The 19,675-nt window shown below is 41.0% G+C and overlaps 1 protein-coding gene across 1 annotated transcript in view; it reads right to left on the bottom strand.

Annotated features, from left to right (window-relative positions):
* Positions 1-18,268, bottom strand: part of GATA5 (GATA binding protein 5) — a 47,373-nt gene extending 29,105 nt beyond the window's left edge. Inside the window, exons 1-2 of the mRNA XM_087928667.1 lie at positions 17,930-18,268; positions 9,105-9,806 (exon numbers count right to left, since the gene is read on the bottom strand). Of these exons, the coding sequence (XP_087784793.1) occupies positions 9,105-9,642 (538 nt within the window). The 5' untranslated portion in view covers positions 9,643-9,806; positions 17,930-18,268. The remainder of the gene's footprint in view (positions 1-9,104; positions 9,807-17,929) is intronic.
* Positions 18,269-19,675: the final 1,407 nt, after the last annotated feature.

Below are 19,675 nucleotides of genomic sequence, written 5' to 3'. Positions count from 1 at the left end.
TTCTATTCTATTCTATATAGATTGATAATGAATGGAATAGAGAATGGAATGGAATAGAATAGGGAATGGGATAGAACACAATAGAACAGAACAGAACAGAATATAGAATAGAATAGAATAGGGAACAGAATGGAACAGAACAGTTGGAAGGGACCTTGGAGGTCTTCTAGTCCAACCCCCTGCTTAGGCAGAAAACCCCATACACCATTTCCGACAAATGGTTGTCCAATCTCTTCTTAAAAGCCTCCAGTGTTGGAGCATTTACAACTCTGCTTAGGCAAGAAGTTGTTCCACTGATTAATGGTTCTCACTGTCAGGAAATTTCTTCTTAGTTCTAGGTTGCTTCTCTCCTTGATTATTCTTTGGAAATAAACGTCCCTATTGTCCATCAAGCTATATTGTAAGTAGTGTGTGTGCGTGTGTATGTGATATTATTATATATATAAATCTTTGTCTTACAACTTTTTGTTTAATGATCCTTCATTAAACAACGGGGCTGAAAAAAGTGACGTATGACGACCATCACTTCTCAAAATTCAGATGCTCACCAACATACTCATATTTTATGATGGTTGCAGCGTCCCTGGGGGGGTCATGTGATCCCCTTTTGTGACCTTCTGTCAAGCAAAGGCAATTGGGGAAGCCAGATTTCACTTAACAACCATGTGACATTAGCAACTGCAGTGATTTAAATGGCAAGAAAAATGGGACAAAATTCACTTAACAATTGCCTCGCTTAGCAACAAGACATTTTGGGCTAAATTGCAGTCATAAGTCGAGGATACCGAAGTTTGTTTCTTTAATAGGATTCTTTCCATTCTGAGTTTCACATGCAGGTTATATTTTATCCAGGAGACAGGCACCTTCAACAATGGGCTTCTTTTCTGTCTGAACTATCACCCAACATCGACTCTTCTTTTTTTCCTGGTTAAAACAACATCCCTAATATGGCCCAAAGGTTATTGAGACAATTTAACAGGGAGAGAGGTTAGATTAATTTTAATTAAAACGGTTCAGTTTTCACGTGACCCTTGATTCCGCTTAGCTCAGAAAGTGAATAATTGTGATTTCACTTCCAGCTGGTGCTGAAAAAAAGAATTTCAGATTTTAAGGACAAGACGCCAAGACATTGAAAAAAACAAAACAAAATCCTGTTGATTTGCCATCCAATCAGACACTGAGCAGAGCAAATTTGGAAACTGATTTCATTGATTCTCTCCCCCACTTTTTGGCCCAAATATTATTTGTTGTATGGTTATTCTGGAAAGTGTGCCTTAAAGGTAGAAAACATTGGAAGAAGAATTGACAGATCTTGAACAGTAAAGGCAGTGACCTAGGTGCTGATAGTCCTCAACTTACAACAGTTTGTTTACTGGCCATTGGAAGCTACCATGGCACTGAAAAAAGCAACTTTTCACAGTTTTTCACACTTATGACCATTGCAGCCTCTCCATAGTCATGTGATCAAAATTCGGCGGCTTGGCAACAGACTAATATTTATGTCGGTTGCAATTGAGGTGAGGTCATGTGATGTGATCCTCTTTTGTGACATTCCAACAAGCAAAGCCAATGAGGAAGCCAGATTCATTTAACAACTGCAGTGATTCACTTAACAACGGTGGAAAGTTTGTTAAATGGGTCAAAACTCACTGAACCACTATCCCGCTTAGCAACAGAAATTTGGGGCTCCATTGTGGTCATAACTCGAGGACCACCTGGGTATGAATTCTGCCAAAGCCCTGCGAATGCCACAAGATTTCATCTCCTTTGCAACCTGGTTCAGGCCATAAATAGAAGCATTCAGCTCTATAAATAGAAGTTTATTTAACATCAGCCTACACACAAAACAGCCCTTTGGGTTTTCCTTGCCGGCCTTGGTAATCACACCTTTTGATTAAAACATTTTGCAAAGTAATCCCTAATATTTTATCTTTACGGTTTTAAGAATGTCTACTGAAGATGGTAGCACAGAAGACAAAATACATAAAAATATCCAGGGGAAAAAAAAAACCCAACCCAATCCAAACTAAATCTTGATCCCTTCTCAATCCAGCTAGAAATAAGAAGGGCCTCGGGTCAAGTTTACCCAGATATCATTCTGTTATTTTCTTAGCCAAGGGATAGTAATAGTTTGCCATTGTCCTCTGAGATCTTTTTTTCTTTTCAACTTCACAGTCTAATTTACAGTCTTTTCTGTGTTGCCACTCATCCAAGTACTAACCAAGGCTGATCCTGCTTAGCTTCTAAAGAGAGAAACTAATATTTACTCAAAGGTGAACTTTGAATAAGGAAGAGAAGGGAAAGAATTAGTTCATTATTCACACAATTCAGTATTATATTGTGTCTAGTGTGTAATTCAGGCACATCCATTATTCACCAGCTGTTTACTTAGATGCCGCTTTTCTCCTTAATCAAATTATTTCTTCCTAATCCAACTCTATTGACCATTTACATCTAAATCTGCTCCAACTTTAAGCTTTAAAACTGCTTTGTTTCCTTTAAATGCCTAAATCCACCTAACTCTGAAAGGTTTTTTTTAAAAAAATAACAAAAGTGTATGCATGAAAGAAATCAAATATGCATTTATCATATCAGAAAAACAATATGCAAGCTTACAAGGTAATTATTGTGCGGCTTTTAACTTGCTAAGATGCTAAGCGATACATTTCCTAGTCAAAGCGATTTAAATCACCCAATTCAAGGGATGTTTTTTTAGAGGAAGCTTATGAGCTTTATCTTAAAATAACTTTTTTTTAAAAAAAAAGTGGCTTGTTGAATTCATTGTCATGTTTATTTTGGATTTTCATTTTAAGGCACACCTTAAAACACTGGTGGAAATAATTGTGTCATTTTTAGCATATTGTAATAAAACACTTCCAAAAACGCAATATTTGATTCTGGTTGAAAATTGGAAATTATATTTGTTGTTGCATAAAATTGTTGTGGCATATTTTACTAAAATAAAACAAAGTAAAAGAATATTTTACTAAAATAAAACAAAGTAAAAGAAAATAAGTACTATTTTGTAAAGATGTAACTTTGTTAGTATGCCACAAAAATAGTTAAAGGAACATAGACGTAGGTTAGTAAAACTCCCACACCAAAGGGTATATAGATGAAGAATTAAGAGGGGTGCGTGGGTGGGAAAAATAACCTGTTGCATTTTTCATAGAATTTAATTTCCATTTAAGGGAATTTGAGATTTAGGGATCGGTTTCCAAATTCCCTGGGCATCAGAGTGCAAATTCTTTGCCAATTGCTCTGTTCTACACAATCATATTAAGACGCCCGTGTTATTAAGACGAAACGTTGATGCAAATTTTTATTCCCTTCGATTTAGCGAAAGAGGCATCACAAATCCGGGATTCCGAACCAATCCCCGCAGGAAAGAGAAAGTTTAAAAGAAAAAACCCACCCAAAACAACAGAGAATGCACAACGGGAAGAGGAAAATATTTTTGTTTCGGAGCTTTAAAAAAAATTGGGAGTGGGGGTGGTGGGGAAACCACCCGGGGAAAATAAATAGTTTTTAAAAACGACTAAGATTTGAAAAGAAGCCTACGAAATTAAAGAAATCGAGATTTCCTTCTCCTCCTTCAAACGGGCAATGGCAAATTTTGGGGAAACAGTCCTGAATTTGAGGGCGCGTTTCGGATAGAGGGAACAAGGAGGCATGAAAATCCGAGACGCCAACAAAACCCGACACACTGATCTCCACTCTTCAAAAAGGGGCTTGCAAAATCCAACAACAACAAAATCAACAAACAACGATAAGACGCATCAAAGGGAGGTGGGCTTCACCCCCAAATTAACTCAAGCTTCTATTATTATTGCTGCTGCTGTTGTTGTTAGGTTCGCGCCCGTTTCGGGGGTTCCTCGTTGGAGAATAAACTCTCGCGTGCTTTCTTTGTCGTGTGAACCGAAAGCCAAGCGACTTCCCGTGTCTGTGGTGATTTTTGTTCGGGATTTTCAGCTGATGGATGCCACGGAGGGCGAGGCTTGGAAGGGGTGGGGGGTGTGGAGATAGTCCACGAGATTTTCCTTTAGTGATTTAGGAACTCTGTTGGCTTCGAAACTCGCTTTTCTCTCTCCATAAATTACTTAAAAAAAAAAAAACTCCATCGGAGCGGCTATAAATCTGCTCCCTTCGTTGAAACACCAACCCGTGTCACTCCTGAAGTCAGCATAAAAACGGATAATCGGCGAAGTTAAAGGGTTGTGAAGAAATAACTCTCGCTTACTGCTTTCATTTTAAGCCCGCGGGATAAAATAAAAATAAAAAAGATTTTCTCGCGTCTCTTTTCTCCTAAACAACAACAACAACCCAGCTCCTTTCCATCCACGGCGCTGCTTTACACTTGGCTGCGAGTTTTAAAAACCGGAGAGAAATAAATGCCCAAGCGGCTAATCCCGGGAGATTCGGTGTAGGAATCGGGGCCTCGGCAGTATTACCACCGGTTTCCCTGCTCCTTTCAGTGGAAAAGTCCTGGGAATTTTATCTGGAACAAATACAGGGCTAAGAATAGGCTGTCAGAAGGAGGAAACTTAAAAAAGGGCTAGGCCCCTTATAAGTTATTTTTTTTCCCCTGTGCCCATTTTTAATTCTGCTGCAAAAAAAAATAAAAAATAGTTCTTTAAATGCACAGCCCTCTAAATGAGCCATAGTTTTCCCCCAACTATACAGGCCTTTTATATTTTCCCATTTTTTAAAAATAACAAATTCGGCTTCAACTAAAAGTGGGAACAATCAAAATAGCGAAACCCTTAGAAAGAAGCATTTTCAATGTACAGGCTTTACAAAAAAATGATGCCACAGCACTGGCCTCAGAATAGGAGTTTTAAGCCCTACTCTTCCTTTACAATTGGTCTTCATCTGTTCAATCAGCTCTCTCTCCCATGAATTTTCCTACAGGATGAAAATGTATTTCTGTTTTTCTGAAGGACTGAAGTTGAATGAGCGCCCTGACTTATAACCAAAGGATGAAAATGTTAACACTTGGTAGGAAGATGTACAAACTTAGAGCAATGTCTCTAATCCTGGTGTTTTATCTGGACTTCCAACTCTCAGCTGGGGAATTCTGGGAGTTGAAGTCCACACATCTTCAAAGTTGAGAAAAACTGCCTTAAAAGTAAGATGCTAGTCCCTTTGATGGCAATGAAAGAAATAATACTTTCATTATGTTCCCTTGGGTATTTTTTGAGTATGTCTAGTTTAATGAAAAGAAGGACTAGGGGTGACAGGATAGCAGTCTTCCAATATTTGAGGGGCTGCCCCAAAGAAGAGGGAGTCAAGCTATTCTCCAAAGCACCTGAAGGCAGGAGAAGAAGCAACAGATGGAAAGTATCAAGGAGACCCCAGTGAAGATGAAGTAATAAACAAAATTCTGACTTGCACTGAAATGGACAGGCAAACACTAGAGATGAAAAATAAGGATGGAACTGGGATATTATATAATTTGGAATAATTTTACCATTGGTGGGGACAGAAAGGGTTTAAGATGGAAAAGAGTTAAGAGGACATCTGTGATCATGAGACTAAAATAAGAATTTTGGAAGATGTAAGTAATGATGAATAAATGTATATATGTGTATATATGTACAAATGTATACAAGATCTACATTCTATTATATTTCACTAGAATGATGGCCAAAAGTCATGTCAAAATGACTTCACCACCTTCAATGTTTTTTAATGTTATGTTTAATATATAAAAAAGAAAATTTAAAAGTAATCAAGGAGAGAAGCAACCTAGAACTAAGGAGAAATTTTCTGAGAGTGAGAACAATTAACCCAGAAGTTGTGAGTATTCCTCCAACACTAGAAGTTTTTAAGAAGAGATTGGACAACTGCCAACAACCATTTGACTGAGGTGGTGTAGGGTTTCCTGCCTGAGCAGAGGGGTTGGACTAGAAGACCTCCAGGGTCCCATCCAACTCTATTATTCCTTTAACTTCTCAGGAGTGAAACCTTTCCCCAAGGCCTACATTTTGCTAATCTGAATGAATAAATAACTTTATTTCCCACTTGGGTTGGCTTGTTTTTTTGATTTTTTTTTGACAGGCCCTGCAAAAGGGGTTGGTGGGGGTGGAATCCAAAGACATTTTATGCTGATGAGGTATGTGTGCTGATATGTGCACACACCATGCCCAGGTCAAAACTCAAAGTCACAAACTCCAAAGTACACTTGGCAACAGGTCAGGCGTGTTCAAGTTAAGGCACGTTTTGTTCAATTATAGCTGGGTGGCACTTTATTTTTCAGCATCTGCCCAACATGTGATCCTTGAACTAATGAGACGAAACTTAGATCCTTCTTTAAAAGGACTGAACCCTGGAAATCTCTCAATTCTACATTTCTGCGCCTCGCCGAAGGCATTTCCTATACAAACTAATTAATGGGTACTTGGTCTTCCTTTAGAATTCATCATTAAGCGATATCTTCCAAATACTTTCCTGTAATGACTCTATCTCTAAGAAGAAGTTTCCACTCCACACTTAAAACCTTGTAGCTTTTCATGTTTATCTTTGACCATAGTACCATCCTAGAATTCTGTGACTTCTGTTAAGTTGGGCTGTGTTACTTTGTAAAAACACGTCCTTGAAAAGATACTAACCTACGCACACACTCCCATACCTCTGATGCAGAGAAATTTACTAGCCTGGTAGTGTCTATGTCTCTTCTCTCAGTCATCCAAGTCATGGTTGTTCTAAGGGTGCTTTTTTCTTTTTGCATAAGGCAAGTGGACTTTGTTTTTGTTTTTTTCTTTGAAAATGTTTGGCTTCTCATCCAAGAAGCTTCTTCAGTTCTGCTTCTTGGATGAAAAGTGAAAATAACAAAAATAATTTCTTTTCTTTCTTGAAAAGAAAAATAACCAAGAAAAGTCCAGTTGCCTTTTCAAAAGGCATCTTTGGGACAACCATGGCCTGGATGATTGAGAATCTCCATGGAACCTCCATGCAGGTTTTTGCTGGATTTGAGAAGGGTCTCCACCAACTGGGGAAGGGAAAAAATACAAGAAAATCCAGTTGTCTTTTGGGAACAAAACATCTCTGGGACACCAAGTTACTTAAGGGGGAAAAAAAATCAGAAAATCCTAATAGACATAGAATCAAATGTAATTGAGCCATACTTAAGAAGTGAGAAATACTCCGATATCTCGACAACCAGATTCCCGCCACATTTGCTAAATAAATAATATTGTCTGCTTGTTTTGTATGAACTCAGTCATTCTTGATCTCGCTGCTTAGCACAATCTACAAATGAGGCTTGCAAGTATCTTTTTCACCTAAGCTCTTATTTTAAGCAAATGTTTTGTTAACATTCAAGGTCATCCAGTCATGATTTGTGAAGAAATTTGTGAATAATAAGAGAAAGAATTTAACTGCTAAAACTGTATCCCACTGTGACTATACATTCGTGTTAGAACATACCAGAACTGTTCTTTACAGTTTCTAGTTGCTCATTATTAGAGAAATTACTTTATTATTTAAGCAACATTTGGTAAAGATCCACCTAGAACATAAAAGTTTTGGCAATTATTATGATTTATTAAATTTGTTGGCAGCCCATTTTATCACAGAGTAACTAGATTTTAATTCCCTCCCCAGACTCCCCATCTTCTAACTAACATGTTATAACTCATCCCCTTGTAATGCCACTGTTCACGCAACAGATTTGAAACCATTACTGAATAAAGCACAAAAGGTGGGAAACACACCTTTGCTAAATTTAACTTAAGTGCCCGAGAAGACTCCATAATATAAACCAAATGTCAAAAGCCTCTTATCAAAATGATTTCTGCAAGTAATTGATAAACCCTTGACTCTGTAATAAGGAATTCAATCAATCAAAATAAGAGCTGGAAGGGATCTTTGAGGTCTTCTAGTCCAACCCACTGCTCAAGTAGAAGTAGGATACCCTATAATATCACTTAGCCATCAAAAGATCTGTTCTCCACGAGCAATGCTAATTGTACCCAGGTTGTTTTCACAACCTTTTTTTTCCAAGGAAACCTTTAGGAAAATCATGATAACCAGCCCCAATGTGAATTTCCACATGCAGCACTGATGTTACTCCCAAATTAAACTTCCCCCTTCTCAGCACAGAATTATTTTTCCAACATTTTCAGCTCTTGGCTGAATCTGATTTACCCTCCTCACTTGCCCCCTGGCAAAACGCTGTCGATGGCAGCATTTTTTGACAGTAGCCAAACTCCTTGGCTGCATAAATAAGAGAAGCATACAATCAAAAACTCAGGAAGTATTAATACTGCTTTATAAAACTTTAGTAAGGCCGCCTCTGGAATACAGTTTTGGTCACCACATCACAAAAAAAGGATGTTTGAGGATTTGGAAAAAGTGCAAAGAAGAGCAACTAAGATGATTGAAGGCCTGGATACTAAAACATACCAAGAATAGTTTGGCTAGTCTAGAGAAAAGGAGGAGGGGGAAAGAACGGGGACATGACAGCAGTATTCCAGTATTTGAGAGGTTGCCACAAAGAGGAGGGTCATCCAGGAGAGAAGCAGCCTGGAATTAAGGAGGAATTTCCAAACAGTCAGGACAATTAACCACCAGAACAGTTTCCCTCCAGAAGTTGTGGGTGCTTCATCACTGGGGATTTTTAAGAAGAGAATGGACATTGAGAGAGAATGGACTTTACACTCTACCTTCTGTTTTTGTGGCTGTTCCCAAATTCTGCCATTTACAAGAGGGGCTACCAGAACCAAGGACATAATTGATGAAATCTTTACTTCACACCAGTCTTTAGGCAAATCATTACAGGAGGCTGGCATTGCTACAATTGGGCACAGGAGAGCTAGTTTGCTCTAGTCTAGTAGTTAAGGCACCAGGCTAGAAAGCAGGAGGTCAAGTCCTGCAGTTTATTAACCATGAAATCCAGCTGGATGACATTGGGCCAAACACCAGAAGGCTGTGAATTCTAGTCTCACCTTAGCCATGAAAAGCAACTGGATGACTTGGGCCAAACCCCAGGAGACTGAATTCTAGTCTCACCTTGTGTGTTGTATATATATATACTCGTTGCTTTGAGCTTTTTGTAACCATAATAAAGGTGGAATACAAATAAATCAATTAATGCTACATACCGAACGTAGATCTCCGGCCTGGCAAGGCTGCTTGTCGCGTCTGGAGGCTATGGAAGACACTGCTGTCAAAATGGTTGCTGGGCCAAGATGGTGTCATTTCCGCTGGGTTCACATAAGCCGTGGGGTACGGGCTGGAGTAGGATCCATTGACCGAACGCATCAGAGTGTTGCCATACTGGTCACGCCCTCCAGCGCCCAGCAACAGTGGACTTTGGTAGCCCCCATCCCGGCCGGCCGTGCTCCCCCCAGGAGGGCTATGGGTGTAGGAGAAACTGGAAGGTGGGTGAGGGCTGCCGCCATTGAAGTGGGAAGCCTCAGCCGCGGCTGGCTGACCCCATCCGGGGTGGCCGCCCAGAGGGTGGCCTTGGTGGGTGGGATCGCAGCTTTGCAGGTGGTAGGGGAGGCTCTGGAGCATGGAAGAAACTCGACTGGTGGGGACGTAAACGGCCGGGCTCGCTGTGGTGTGCAGGAAATTGCTGGAGTCGTGGGGGTAGGCTGACTGGCCGGGATTTGGAGCAAGGGCCAAGCTTTGATACATGTTTATATATCCTTCAAAGCACAGTTCGATTGGCCAAAAGCAGCAGCGGTGATCAGGACTCCAGGCAAGACAAGTCAGCAGCTTGGATGGAAAGGATCAGAGCAGGAATACGAAATGTTCGACGAAGTGTCTGGGCTGTTACAATCAAAGGAGTTTTCAAGTACCTGGAAAGGGAAAAAGAAAAATAATAATTCAAGACTGCAGTTATTAAACACCTCAACCTATTTAGCTTCCTGGAGATCCTTGTTCTACATCAGAGGTCCTTCGAACTTGGCAACTTTAGGACTTGTGGACTCTCAAGACTTTTTCACTGAAAGTGAGTAGCCCAACGTTCAAGAGAAATTACTTTCAAGAAAGCAAAATCTAAGCCAGGACCATGGTCCTGGGTTGCTATGCAATTTAAAAGGCAATGAGATCCATTGGATAAAACTGCTCATTATATACATTTCTCTAGTTGTCATGTTACTACTTTCCTACATGGGTAGAATCTTAAAAGTGCAACTTCTAGAAAAGAAGGTTGTGTTTGTGGGTTACCAGGGGTCTCCAACCTTGGCAACTTTAAGACGTGTGGACTTCAAGTCCCAGAATTCCACAGCCAGTTGGCTGAGGAATTCTAGGAATTCTAGGAGTTGAAGTCCACACGTCTTGAAGTTGCCAAGGTTGGAGACCCCTGGATTATACAATATTCTTTTATGTATACTGAGAGCATTTGCACCAAGACAAATTCCTTGTGTGTCCAATCACACTTCACCAATAAAGAATTCTATTTTATTCTGTTCTATATTTTGTTCTCTCTTCTCTTCTCTTCTCTTCTCTTCTCTTCTCTTCTCTTCTCTTCTCTTCTCTTCTCTTCTAAGATGCTTACAAATGCATGTAATGGCATGTAATTCAATCCCCTCTTGAAGATTTAACAATGGTATCTTAAATAATCTTAATCTTAAATAATCACTATTAATCTTTAAATTAATACGGGTACTCCTCGACTTAAGACCACAATTGAGCCCAACATTTCTGTTGCTAAGTGAGGTTATTTGCTAAGTGAATTTTGCTGCATTTTATGACCTTTCTTAAGTGAATCATTGCAGCTGTTAAGTTAATAACCCAGTTTTTAAGTGAATCTGGCTTCCCCATTAATTTTCTTTGTCAGAAAGTCGCAAAAAAGGGGATCACAGGACGTAGCAACCATCATAAATATGAATCAGTTGCCAAATGTGTGAATTTTGATCACGTGACCATGGGGATGCTTGCAAGGGTCATAAGTGTGAAAAAATGGTCATAAGTCACCTTTTTCAAATGCCATTGTAAAGTTCGAATGGTCACTAAATGAACTGTTGTAAGTCGAGGACTGCCTGTGGTATCTTAAAAGCACCCTTCCCTGCCTTCTGGATATGCTGCGTTTACAAATTCCCAGCCAGCACAGTGATTAGCTGAAGTCAAAGGTCAACATATGAATCTGGATGCTAATTGGAAAAAGTTGCATTAAACATAGGGGTATAATCATGTGCTCTGCATTTTAAAAGTGGAAATAACAGCCTTGGGAATTGCAGTTAGGAGCAGGGAAGAGGGGTGCCCTTGAGGCCATCCAGACCAACCCCTGCTAAGTAGGAACCCACATTAAAACATTCAGTCAGAGGGCTGTCCAGTCTAACCACCATCTTCTTTCAAAATCAGGTTCATGCTTTCCAAGACATGGCTATGATAAATATCCCTAAAGAAGCTATAATCCTCTCAAAACCAATCCTGGTTAGGGATGATACAATCCACTTCTAACAAAAACAATCCTGGTTAGGTTTATTTTTATTAGGAGTAATTATGTCAGTCCTAAGATGGTTAATCCTAGTTAGGAGTGACATAATAGTGAGAATGCCCCTGGAGGAAGATTGCCTTCACATAGAATAATAGAATTGAAAGGGACCTTAAAGGTCTTCTAGCCCAACCCACTGCTTGCCTTAAGGTTGGATAGAATCAGATGTACATCTAATATCTGAATAGGTTAGGGAACTTTAAAAACTGCATTTTGATTCAATTGACAAATGTACTGTATGGGAAATCACAGGAAGCTCATATATACAGATTAAAGAGAGCCTGTACAAAGAGTTTACAAACACTGTGTTCAATCCAATTCATAGGTTCTCTTGCAGAGAGCGGATCAGGTGTGGATCAGATTATTGGGCTTGCAATAATCTTCCATTTGCTGCATGACAACCAGTGTCAACCAGTTTTGGCCAATAATGGATCAACTGGGGTGGGGAAAATCCTAAGCCCTCATATCTGACACCCTTTGAAAGCCTTCCATTGCTCTCAAAACTAAAGTGAGCTATAAAAAAAAAAGGCAACTTATACCTTATGACTTGTGGATCACAACCCACTCATTGTACAATGGATACGATGCATAGCAACAAAAATCCAGGAGATACAGTGACATTACATAATAACTCATATTATCAATCAGAAATTAAATACCCTGGTATCGCTATTAAACAATCATTTGACTATAATTTTATTCATTCATACTTTGCGAGATAACGATAATTTACTTAGTTTATTTTATAACAAATCACATAATCATACCAAATCTATCCTAAAAACACTTTTATAGATATGATATCAAAAAAAAGAAATATATCTTTATATATTCATTATTTCCTAGAATTCTAGGTATTCTATTCTGTAATTGAGACTACGAAATGGATGCACAAAAAATTGGTAAACCAACCGAGACACTGCTTGTATATTTATGAAAGAAAGCTGGATGTTTTTATGTTTTGTTTGTTTTGTTTGTCTTTAAAAACCAATAAAATTGTTTTTTTTTAAAAAAAAATCCAGTATATACATTCCCTACTCAACATCTATAGACATCTACTCAAGATTGTGATGGCCACTGACTTGGAAGAAATGAAGCATCTGATACAGACTTAAGAGAGGCTGTCTACCTCTAATTGTGAAATATTAAAAACTAGAAATCAGACACGCCTGTAAAGAACTCAAGACATCAAAGTGCCCTTCCTTTTTTTTTACATATGTTGTTGCTGCCTTATGAAGTGGGATGTTCACACTAGTCGGAAGTTACTAAAGAGGTTACCATCTCCATCCTCTTGTTTAATGATGAGTCTAACTCCTGGTAGTAGAGTGTTTCTCAACCTTGGCCACTTTATGTTGTGTGGATTTCAACTCCCAGAATTCCCCAACTAGGTATGCTATGCTATGCTGTGCTGGCTGGGGAATTCTGGGAGTTGAGGTCCACACAATGTAAAGTGGCCACGGTTGGGAAACACTGTACTACAGTTTCTGACCAATGACCATCCACTGTCCTATTTGGAGACTTCTAGCAAAGGAAAACTCACTGTTCAAAGTGGCAACCTGTTCCACAGTTTATACCAAGGGTCTTCAAACTTGGCAAGTTTAAGACTTGTGGACTTCAACTCCCAGAATTCCTGAGCTAACATGACTGGAGGAGGAATTCTGGGAGTTGAAGTCCATAAGTCTTAAAGCTGTCAAGTTTGAAGACCCCTGGTCAACAATTGTCTTCCTGACATTTTAGCCTGAACTTCTAAATTTTTACCTACTGCTGCTGGTCCTTCTTAAGGGGATAATAAAGAACAGGTCTACATCTTCGGGATTTCTGGAAGATACCTGGATCACTTTCTCATCTACTACTGCCAACTCCTGCTCTCTTTCCTAGGAATTCAAACTCTATATAGACATCTGGCCATCATATTTGAGCACTGGGCAGAAGGTTGGCCTAGATGATCTCTGGGGTGCCTTCCCCATTCTGTGATTCTAACAATGACATCACATTACTGAATTAAGCAGTTCTTCCTATGACCCAACTCTCTTCTGTCCCAGCCAAGCAATTTTATCTGCACTGAACAGAGCGAGATATTATCTCAGTGTTTTATTTATTAACCTGTTTGTACACAGCGTTCACTCAAACCTTGAGGTGGCTCCTCCTATCCTAAAAACAATGAAACACAGCTCTCCAGGGCATTGCAGTAAACATCCCTCGGGCATCAGCTGGCCATAAAACCAGTGTTAAAAGACCAGAAGTCCCTTGGCCAACTGCCCCTACTTCTGGGGGAACATTATGGGCCCCCCCAACTGCCATGAAAAAGAAGCTGACAACTCTTTTGAAAGTGAATGTGGGAAATGCCATCTTAGCCTCAAAAAAGAAAGAAGGAAAAAGGAAAGAACGGAGGAAAGGAGAAAAGAAGGAAAAGAAAGAAGGAAAGAAAGGGCAAAGAAGGAAAAAAGGAAAGGAAAAAGAAAGGAAGGGAAAGAAAAGGAAAAAGGGAAAGAAGGAAGGAAAGAAGGGGGAAAATAAAAAGGAAGGAAAGAAAAGGAAAGAAGGAAAGAAAAGGAAAAAGGAAAGACAGAAAGAAAGAAGGGGAAAAGGAAAGAAGGGGAAAAAAGGAAGGAAAAAAGGAAAGAAAGAGAGGTCGTGGATGAGGTGCCATTACAGAACACGGGGTCTTCAACTGTGAGGATACACAGTTTAAATACACAAAGTTTTAGGGAGGTGCTAGCAGGTTTGCTAAGAGTTAAATGTCAGGAATCAAAAGGTTTTGTTGATTAGGAGTTAAGTCGTGACTCCATGGACCACAGCATGTCAGCTCCCCGGACCCCACCTCCTCCTCCTCTTGGGAGTCTGCCCAAATGCATGCCAATTGTCTGGATGACCCTATCTAACCATCTCCTCCTCTGCCCTTCCCTTCTCTTTTTGCCTTCCATCTTCCCCAACATCAGGGTCTTCTCCAAGGAGTGCCGGTGGCCAAAATATTTGAGCTTCGCTTTCACTAGCTGTCCTTCCAAAGGATAACCAGGGTGGTTGATTGCTTTTAGGATTGACCGTTTTTAGGAGAGGGAAATTAAGCTTCCTTAATTGAGAAGACCTCCAAAGCCCCTTCCAATACCTGTTATCCCAGTCAGGAACCTAAAGCTTTGCAAAGACCAAAGCAACCTTCTTTAGTCAACATCTGGGTTTGCCCTTCTCATTCAGCCATAATATGGTGCCAATTCTTCGGGCTCTGCGACATAACTAACCTCAACTGTGCAAAAGAGGAAGCAGCTGAAAAGGCCAAGACAATCTCTTTCCATAATACAGCAAAAAAACAAAAAACCCACACCCCTACTCAGGTGAGACCCAAAGGTGCCCTTTTTCCAAAAGGCAACCGGATCTCTCTCCCCCCACCTTTGAAAATGTTTCGCTTCTCATCCAAGAAGCTTTTTCATTTTGTTCAGCTTCTTGGGTGAAAAAAGGAATGTTTTCAAAGGAAAAGCAACTACTCCAGTTGCCCTTTTGGAAAAAGTACCTTTGGGACAGCCATTACCTGTATGATTGAGAATCTCCATGGATACTCAGGTGAGAAGGAGATGAGAGTTGAGTGTTGTTGTTTTTTCTAGGCTGCATATTGGAAATAATTTACCCTTGCCTTTTCAAGTTTCTAGTCCAGCCTACAAGTTGTGTGTGTGTGTGTGTGTTTGTGATTCCTTGTGGTTCCTCATCTCAGTACAAAACATCTTCAAGAGAAGCCAATCTCCTGAGTGGACACTGTGAAAATGCAATCAGAAATTCTAATATTGTTTACTTCCGCCCTTCCAATACTACTCAGATTTATTTATTTATTGGTGCATGCAAAGACTCAGTTCGAATTGGCATCCTTCAGTCTCAAGAGACTATGGTATCGTGCTCTGAGAAGAGGTCCTAAAAGAGCATCTAAGTGTGGCTAAAAAGGCCAATTTGACAATCCCTTTCGCCACACTTGAGGACAGTTCCACTCTGTACAAAATGCATGCATTTCCTGACTGGATCTCAACTCAAATCTCAGAAATCAAATCTCAGAATAGAAACCGGGAAAGAAAACCTCGCAAATCTCTCAAATTGGTCTCAGAGTCTCAATCCATCTTTAATCTCCCACTATTAAAATCCTTTAAAAAAAAAAAACGTTCAAATGTCCAAATTTGGCCTCTGGTAGAGACTAGATTTAAAAGTGGGAGACCCTGCATGAAACAGAGAAGCAGTGCTCCAACAAGGTTACCAGGGCTGATGGGCACTTGCCCGTGGGCCCCATGGGCCAAGGGAGCCCATACTAATCGGTGTATGTTAACCCTTCAATGCACCTTGTATCATATAAATACAGCAACATATTACATATGTATTTGTTGGAAGTGCCAATAAAATAGGTTTAATTTTATTGACCATTTACGTTTTTATTCCCGTGAGTAGTTGTCGTAGGGACCCCAAGACACTGCTTTGCCCAGGGCAGATAATGCTGTTAAGAAGGTTACCGTGTTTTAATCTAATCATGGGTTGTTTCATCAAAGCCGGTTTCAAGGTGAAGTCTCTTGGCCCTCTCCCTCCCACGCAGCGATCCTGTGGGAATTCAAGGACCCCCACACAGACACCATAAAGAGGAAGCAGCGAGTCTGGGTTCCTGGAATACCGGAGACAAAAAATACGACCCCCTTATAATTCGCGTCTCAATCTTGGGCTCAAAGTAAGAGCCCAAAAGGTGGGCTCCTGAGCTTATTTTGAGGAAAAAAAGTCGGCTTGGAAGACAGGCCTCCTCGTACAATATAGTTAACTTCTCCAGGCGCAAAATGCGGCGGGCAAAACAAGATCCAAGCTGCTTCCGGAAAGAGGACAAAATTAAATCCAAACGTTTAACTTGAAGCTATTTGAAATACAAACATCTATATTATAATTAACCCTTATCCATAATTACCCTTCTTTCATTGATGGAAATCGGGGCGCGGGTTTCTTTTTGATTTCTTTCCCCAAACGAGGTGAGGTATTAAAGATATAAAGACGCAGAGAAATGGTTTCTTTCGTTGGGAAAGAAGAGGAAAAAAACAAAACATCGCGGACTGCCCATCGATTCGCGCTTTTTCAGTTTTAACTCGGAATATTGTTCCGAAGGAAACAGAAAGGAGTATAGAGGTCGAGCCATATTTAAACCAGCGACTTATTAATGCCCAGATCGGATCTATCGGAAGAAGAAATGGAAAGAAAACGAGGTAATCGAAGGGGATTTCAAGGGTGCGATCCCCTCTTTTTTGGGGGGGTGCGCGCGTATGTGGGGATGGTCGCAGTAAAAAGAACTGAACGACTCGCAAGCAAAGCAGAATATTCGCTTTTGCAGAGACTTCTTGAAGGGAGTAAAATAAAACAAAACAAAACCGCAACCGCTTCAATTAAAGCCACCGAGGTCGGAAGTATATTTTCCCCGAAGAAACGTAGGCCTCAATCGGCTACGAGTTAAACCGAAAACTTCGTATTTTCTTCCCAGTGTTTTTATTTTTTAAAGCGCATCAAAGCAGACGGATTAGCAGGAAGTACAATTTACAAGTCCCGCGGAACTTTGCTTTTTCTTTTCCTTTCTTTTTTTTAAATCAATTAACGGCTGCTCAGTTTTGGTTCCTGGGAAATATAACTAAATAAAAATAAAAATATAAAACTATTCCCAGCCTTCTTACGGAACCAACTTTAAAAAGTTGATTTCAGGCTCGCGTAAATTAGACTCTTATGGGTCGTTAGGTTTCGTTTTTTTGGTGTGGGGAAAAAATAATAATGGAAAGGAAGGCCCGGTCCGTGGTGATGATGCCTCCACAGGCGTTTGGCTGCCTTGGGTTTCTGAAAAGCAGCGGCCACAGTTTTTGCGGCTTAAGCGCTTTGCTCGGGAGTAAAAAAAAAAGCCAAAGCAACGCGGAGCGCCAGTGGAAGACGACCTATTTTCTTAAAAGTCGGGGTGCGAAACAAGCTATATATATTTTAAAAATAGACTGGAAAGGGTCACTTTTTTATTTTGCAGAATCCTTTCGAGAAGAGGGGGGGGGTGGAATCTCCCAGATTTTAAAGCCAGATCAAACTTTTCCATAAAAGTCAGAAGAGGGGAGGGAAGAAAGGAAAAACAGACGAATGAATGAATAAATGAAACCCGTTTCCCAACTCGTCCAAGGAAACACTAGCTTAACAAGGCTGGGCCTTTAAAAGGAAGGTGGCGGTGTGTGTGTAAAAGTGGGGAATTTAATCTGCAGAGCCGTAAATCACCCGCTCGGTTATCAATAATGGCAAAGCTTGAGTTCTCTCTCTCTCTCTCTCATACTCTCTCTCTCCCCGTTTCTCTCTCTCTCTCTCTCCCATTGCTGAACCCCCTTCCTCCCTCGCTCTCCAAGTGCGACACTATCTGCCAAGATAAGCCCAGCCGAAGACGAGATAAGTTGGCTACAGAGGGAAGGAGGGTTTAAATAAGGGGGAGAAGGGGTGGAGGGGGGGTAGAGCTCTACTCACGTTATTACAGATCCGGAGAAAAAACTCGCATGACGTGGGAAGGAGGTCAAAGCAAAAAAATAATCCTAGTTGCCACAAATGAAAAGCAGAATGCAATCCGAAAGGTGCAAAAAAAATTAAATGATTTTTTAAAAAAAATTAGAAGGGCGCAGGGAGGGGGGGGGAAGAGAAGAAAATTGAGCAGGGGGGCAGCCGACGTGTTCCCCTCCCTCTGCCCGAAAAGGCTTTTGAAGGGATCTCCGGCGAGACGGCGGCGGCGGCCGTCGGGTTGTTATCTCAGCTGCGCCCGGCGAACGCGCCTCCAGCTCCGCTCGCTCCTAATCTCGGCCTTCGAGTGATGCCTTCATCGGCGACTCGGCCCCTTTACGGCTGGCGGTGGGGCAGCGTCACGTGACCTCCCCTCTCCTCCTCTCCCCCGGTGAGCCAGACCGTCCAGGGGAAGAGTTTGGGTTGGGGGGGGGCGAGGAGGAAAAAGTGGGAGGGGGGAAAGCGGGCGATACCTGGCGAGGGAGGAAGGAATTACACCTTTCCCCCCACCCACCCCGTTTGTAGGAATTATCTATGTATACATACAGGTATATATTTGGCAATCTTTCTGTCTCTCTCTCTCCTCCCTGTCTTCCCCCTTCCCCAAGAGTCAGGAATAGGTGAGTAAAAAAGTATTCCTGGGTTACTCATTAGGACTGGTTGCCAATCAGGACGCCTCCTCTCCCCCCCCTCCCCCTCCCCCCGAGAGCATTTCCAGAGATTTTCCAAAGTAGAGTTCGCGGAGGGAACTTCAGCCTTCCTTCCCTCTCTCCTCCCCCACCCCTCTCATTCTTTCTCTCATTCTCTCTCATTCTTTCTCCCATACTCTCTCATTCGCTCATTCTCTCTCCCTGTCTCTCATTCTCTCGTTCCCCCTCTTTCTCTCTCTCTCTCGCCCTCCCTCTTTCTCCCCCCACTCCTTTTCCCGGCTTTTCTTTCCTGCCTGTTGGTTTTCAAAAGAAAGGACTGGAGGGGCCACCCTCTTTCAAAAGCAATTTTATTTAGTTTTAAACGCGGCCGGTGGAACTCTCGGCGACTTTTCCTCCCCCGCCCCTCCGGATAAGCAAGCGCCGTTTGGGATCGGGTTTGTGGGTCAGAGAAACTCTTGTTTAAGCGCCGTCGGACGTTTAGATCATGGCGGCCTTTTACACGTCTACTCGGAAGTAAGTCGTTGTTTTCGGCGAAGTAGAAGATGGATCCTTTTCTTCCTCGCTATTTGTTCCTTCCTATTTGTTTTGCCTTCTTCCCCCCCCACCCCTTTTCTCCTGAGTTTTTTTATTTTGTTGTGTTTTGATGTTTTCCATATTTTGTCGTCCTTTTCCCCCTTGCGCGGCTTATTTGATTTCTTTATTCAATAAGAATAAAGTTGATTGAATAAAATTGAAACCACTACAAACCACGCAAGATGAAAGGATAAGATATTTTATTTTTCTTTCCAGTCCCTATGCATCAACTATCTCACCAATTTTTCCTTGTGCAAAAAAAAAAAAAAAGTAGATTCAAGCCGATTAGCTAAATCAACTAGCGGATTATCTTTATTTTTGAACAGATAACTCTCAAAATGCTCAGACGCCTAATAATCCGTCTGGAGTTCAGTTTTGGGCCCTTCAGTTGATCTACACTATTATAAGCGTTTTGTCTTAGGGAATCAAAATTGTCTGAGCTAGTTTAACTTTCTGCAAGTTGAACTAGACAGGTACACAAATGGGTCTAAGATGA

This window comes from Pseudonaja textilis, chromosome 3 (assembly GCF_049901715.1).
Source record: "Pseudonaja textilis isolate UNSWEBS1 chromosome 3, rPseTex1.2, whole genome shotgun sequence".
Classification (NCBI taxonomy): Eukaryota; Metazoa; Chordata; class Lepidosauria; order Squamata; family Elapidae; genus Pseudonaja; species Pseudonaja textilis.
This window is presented reverse-complemented; position numbering and strand designations above follow the sequence as displayed.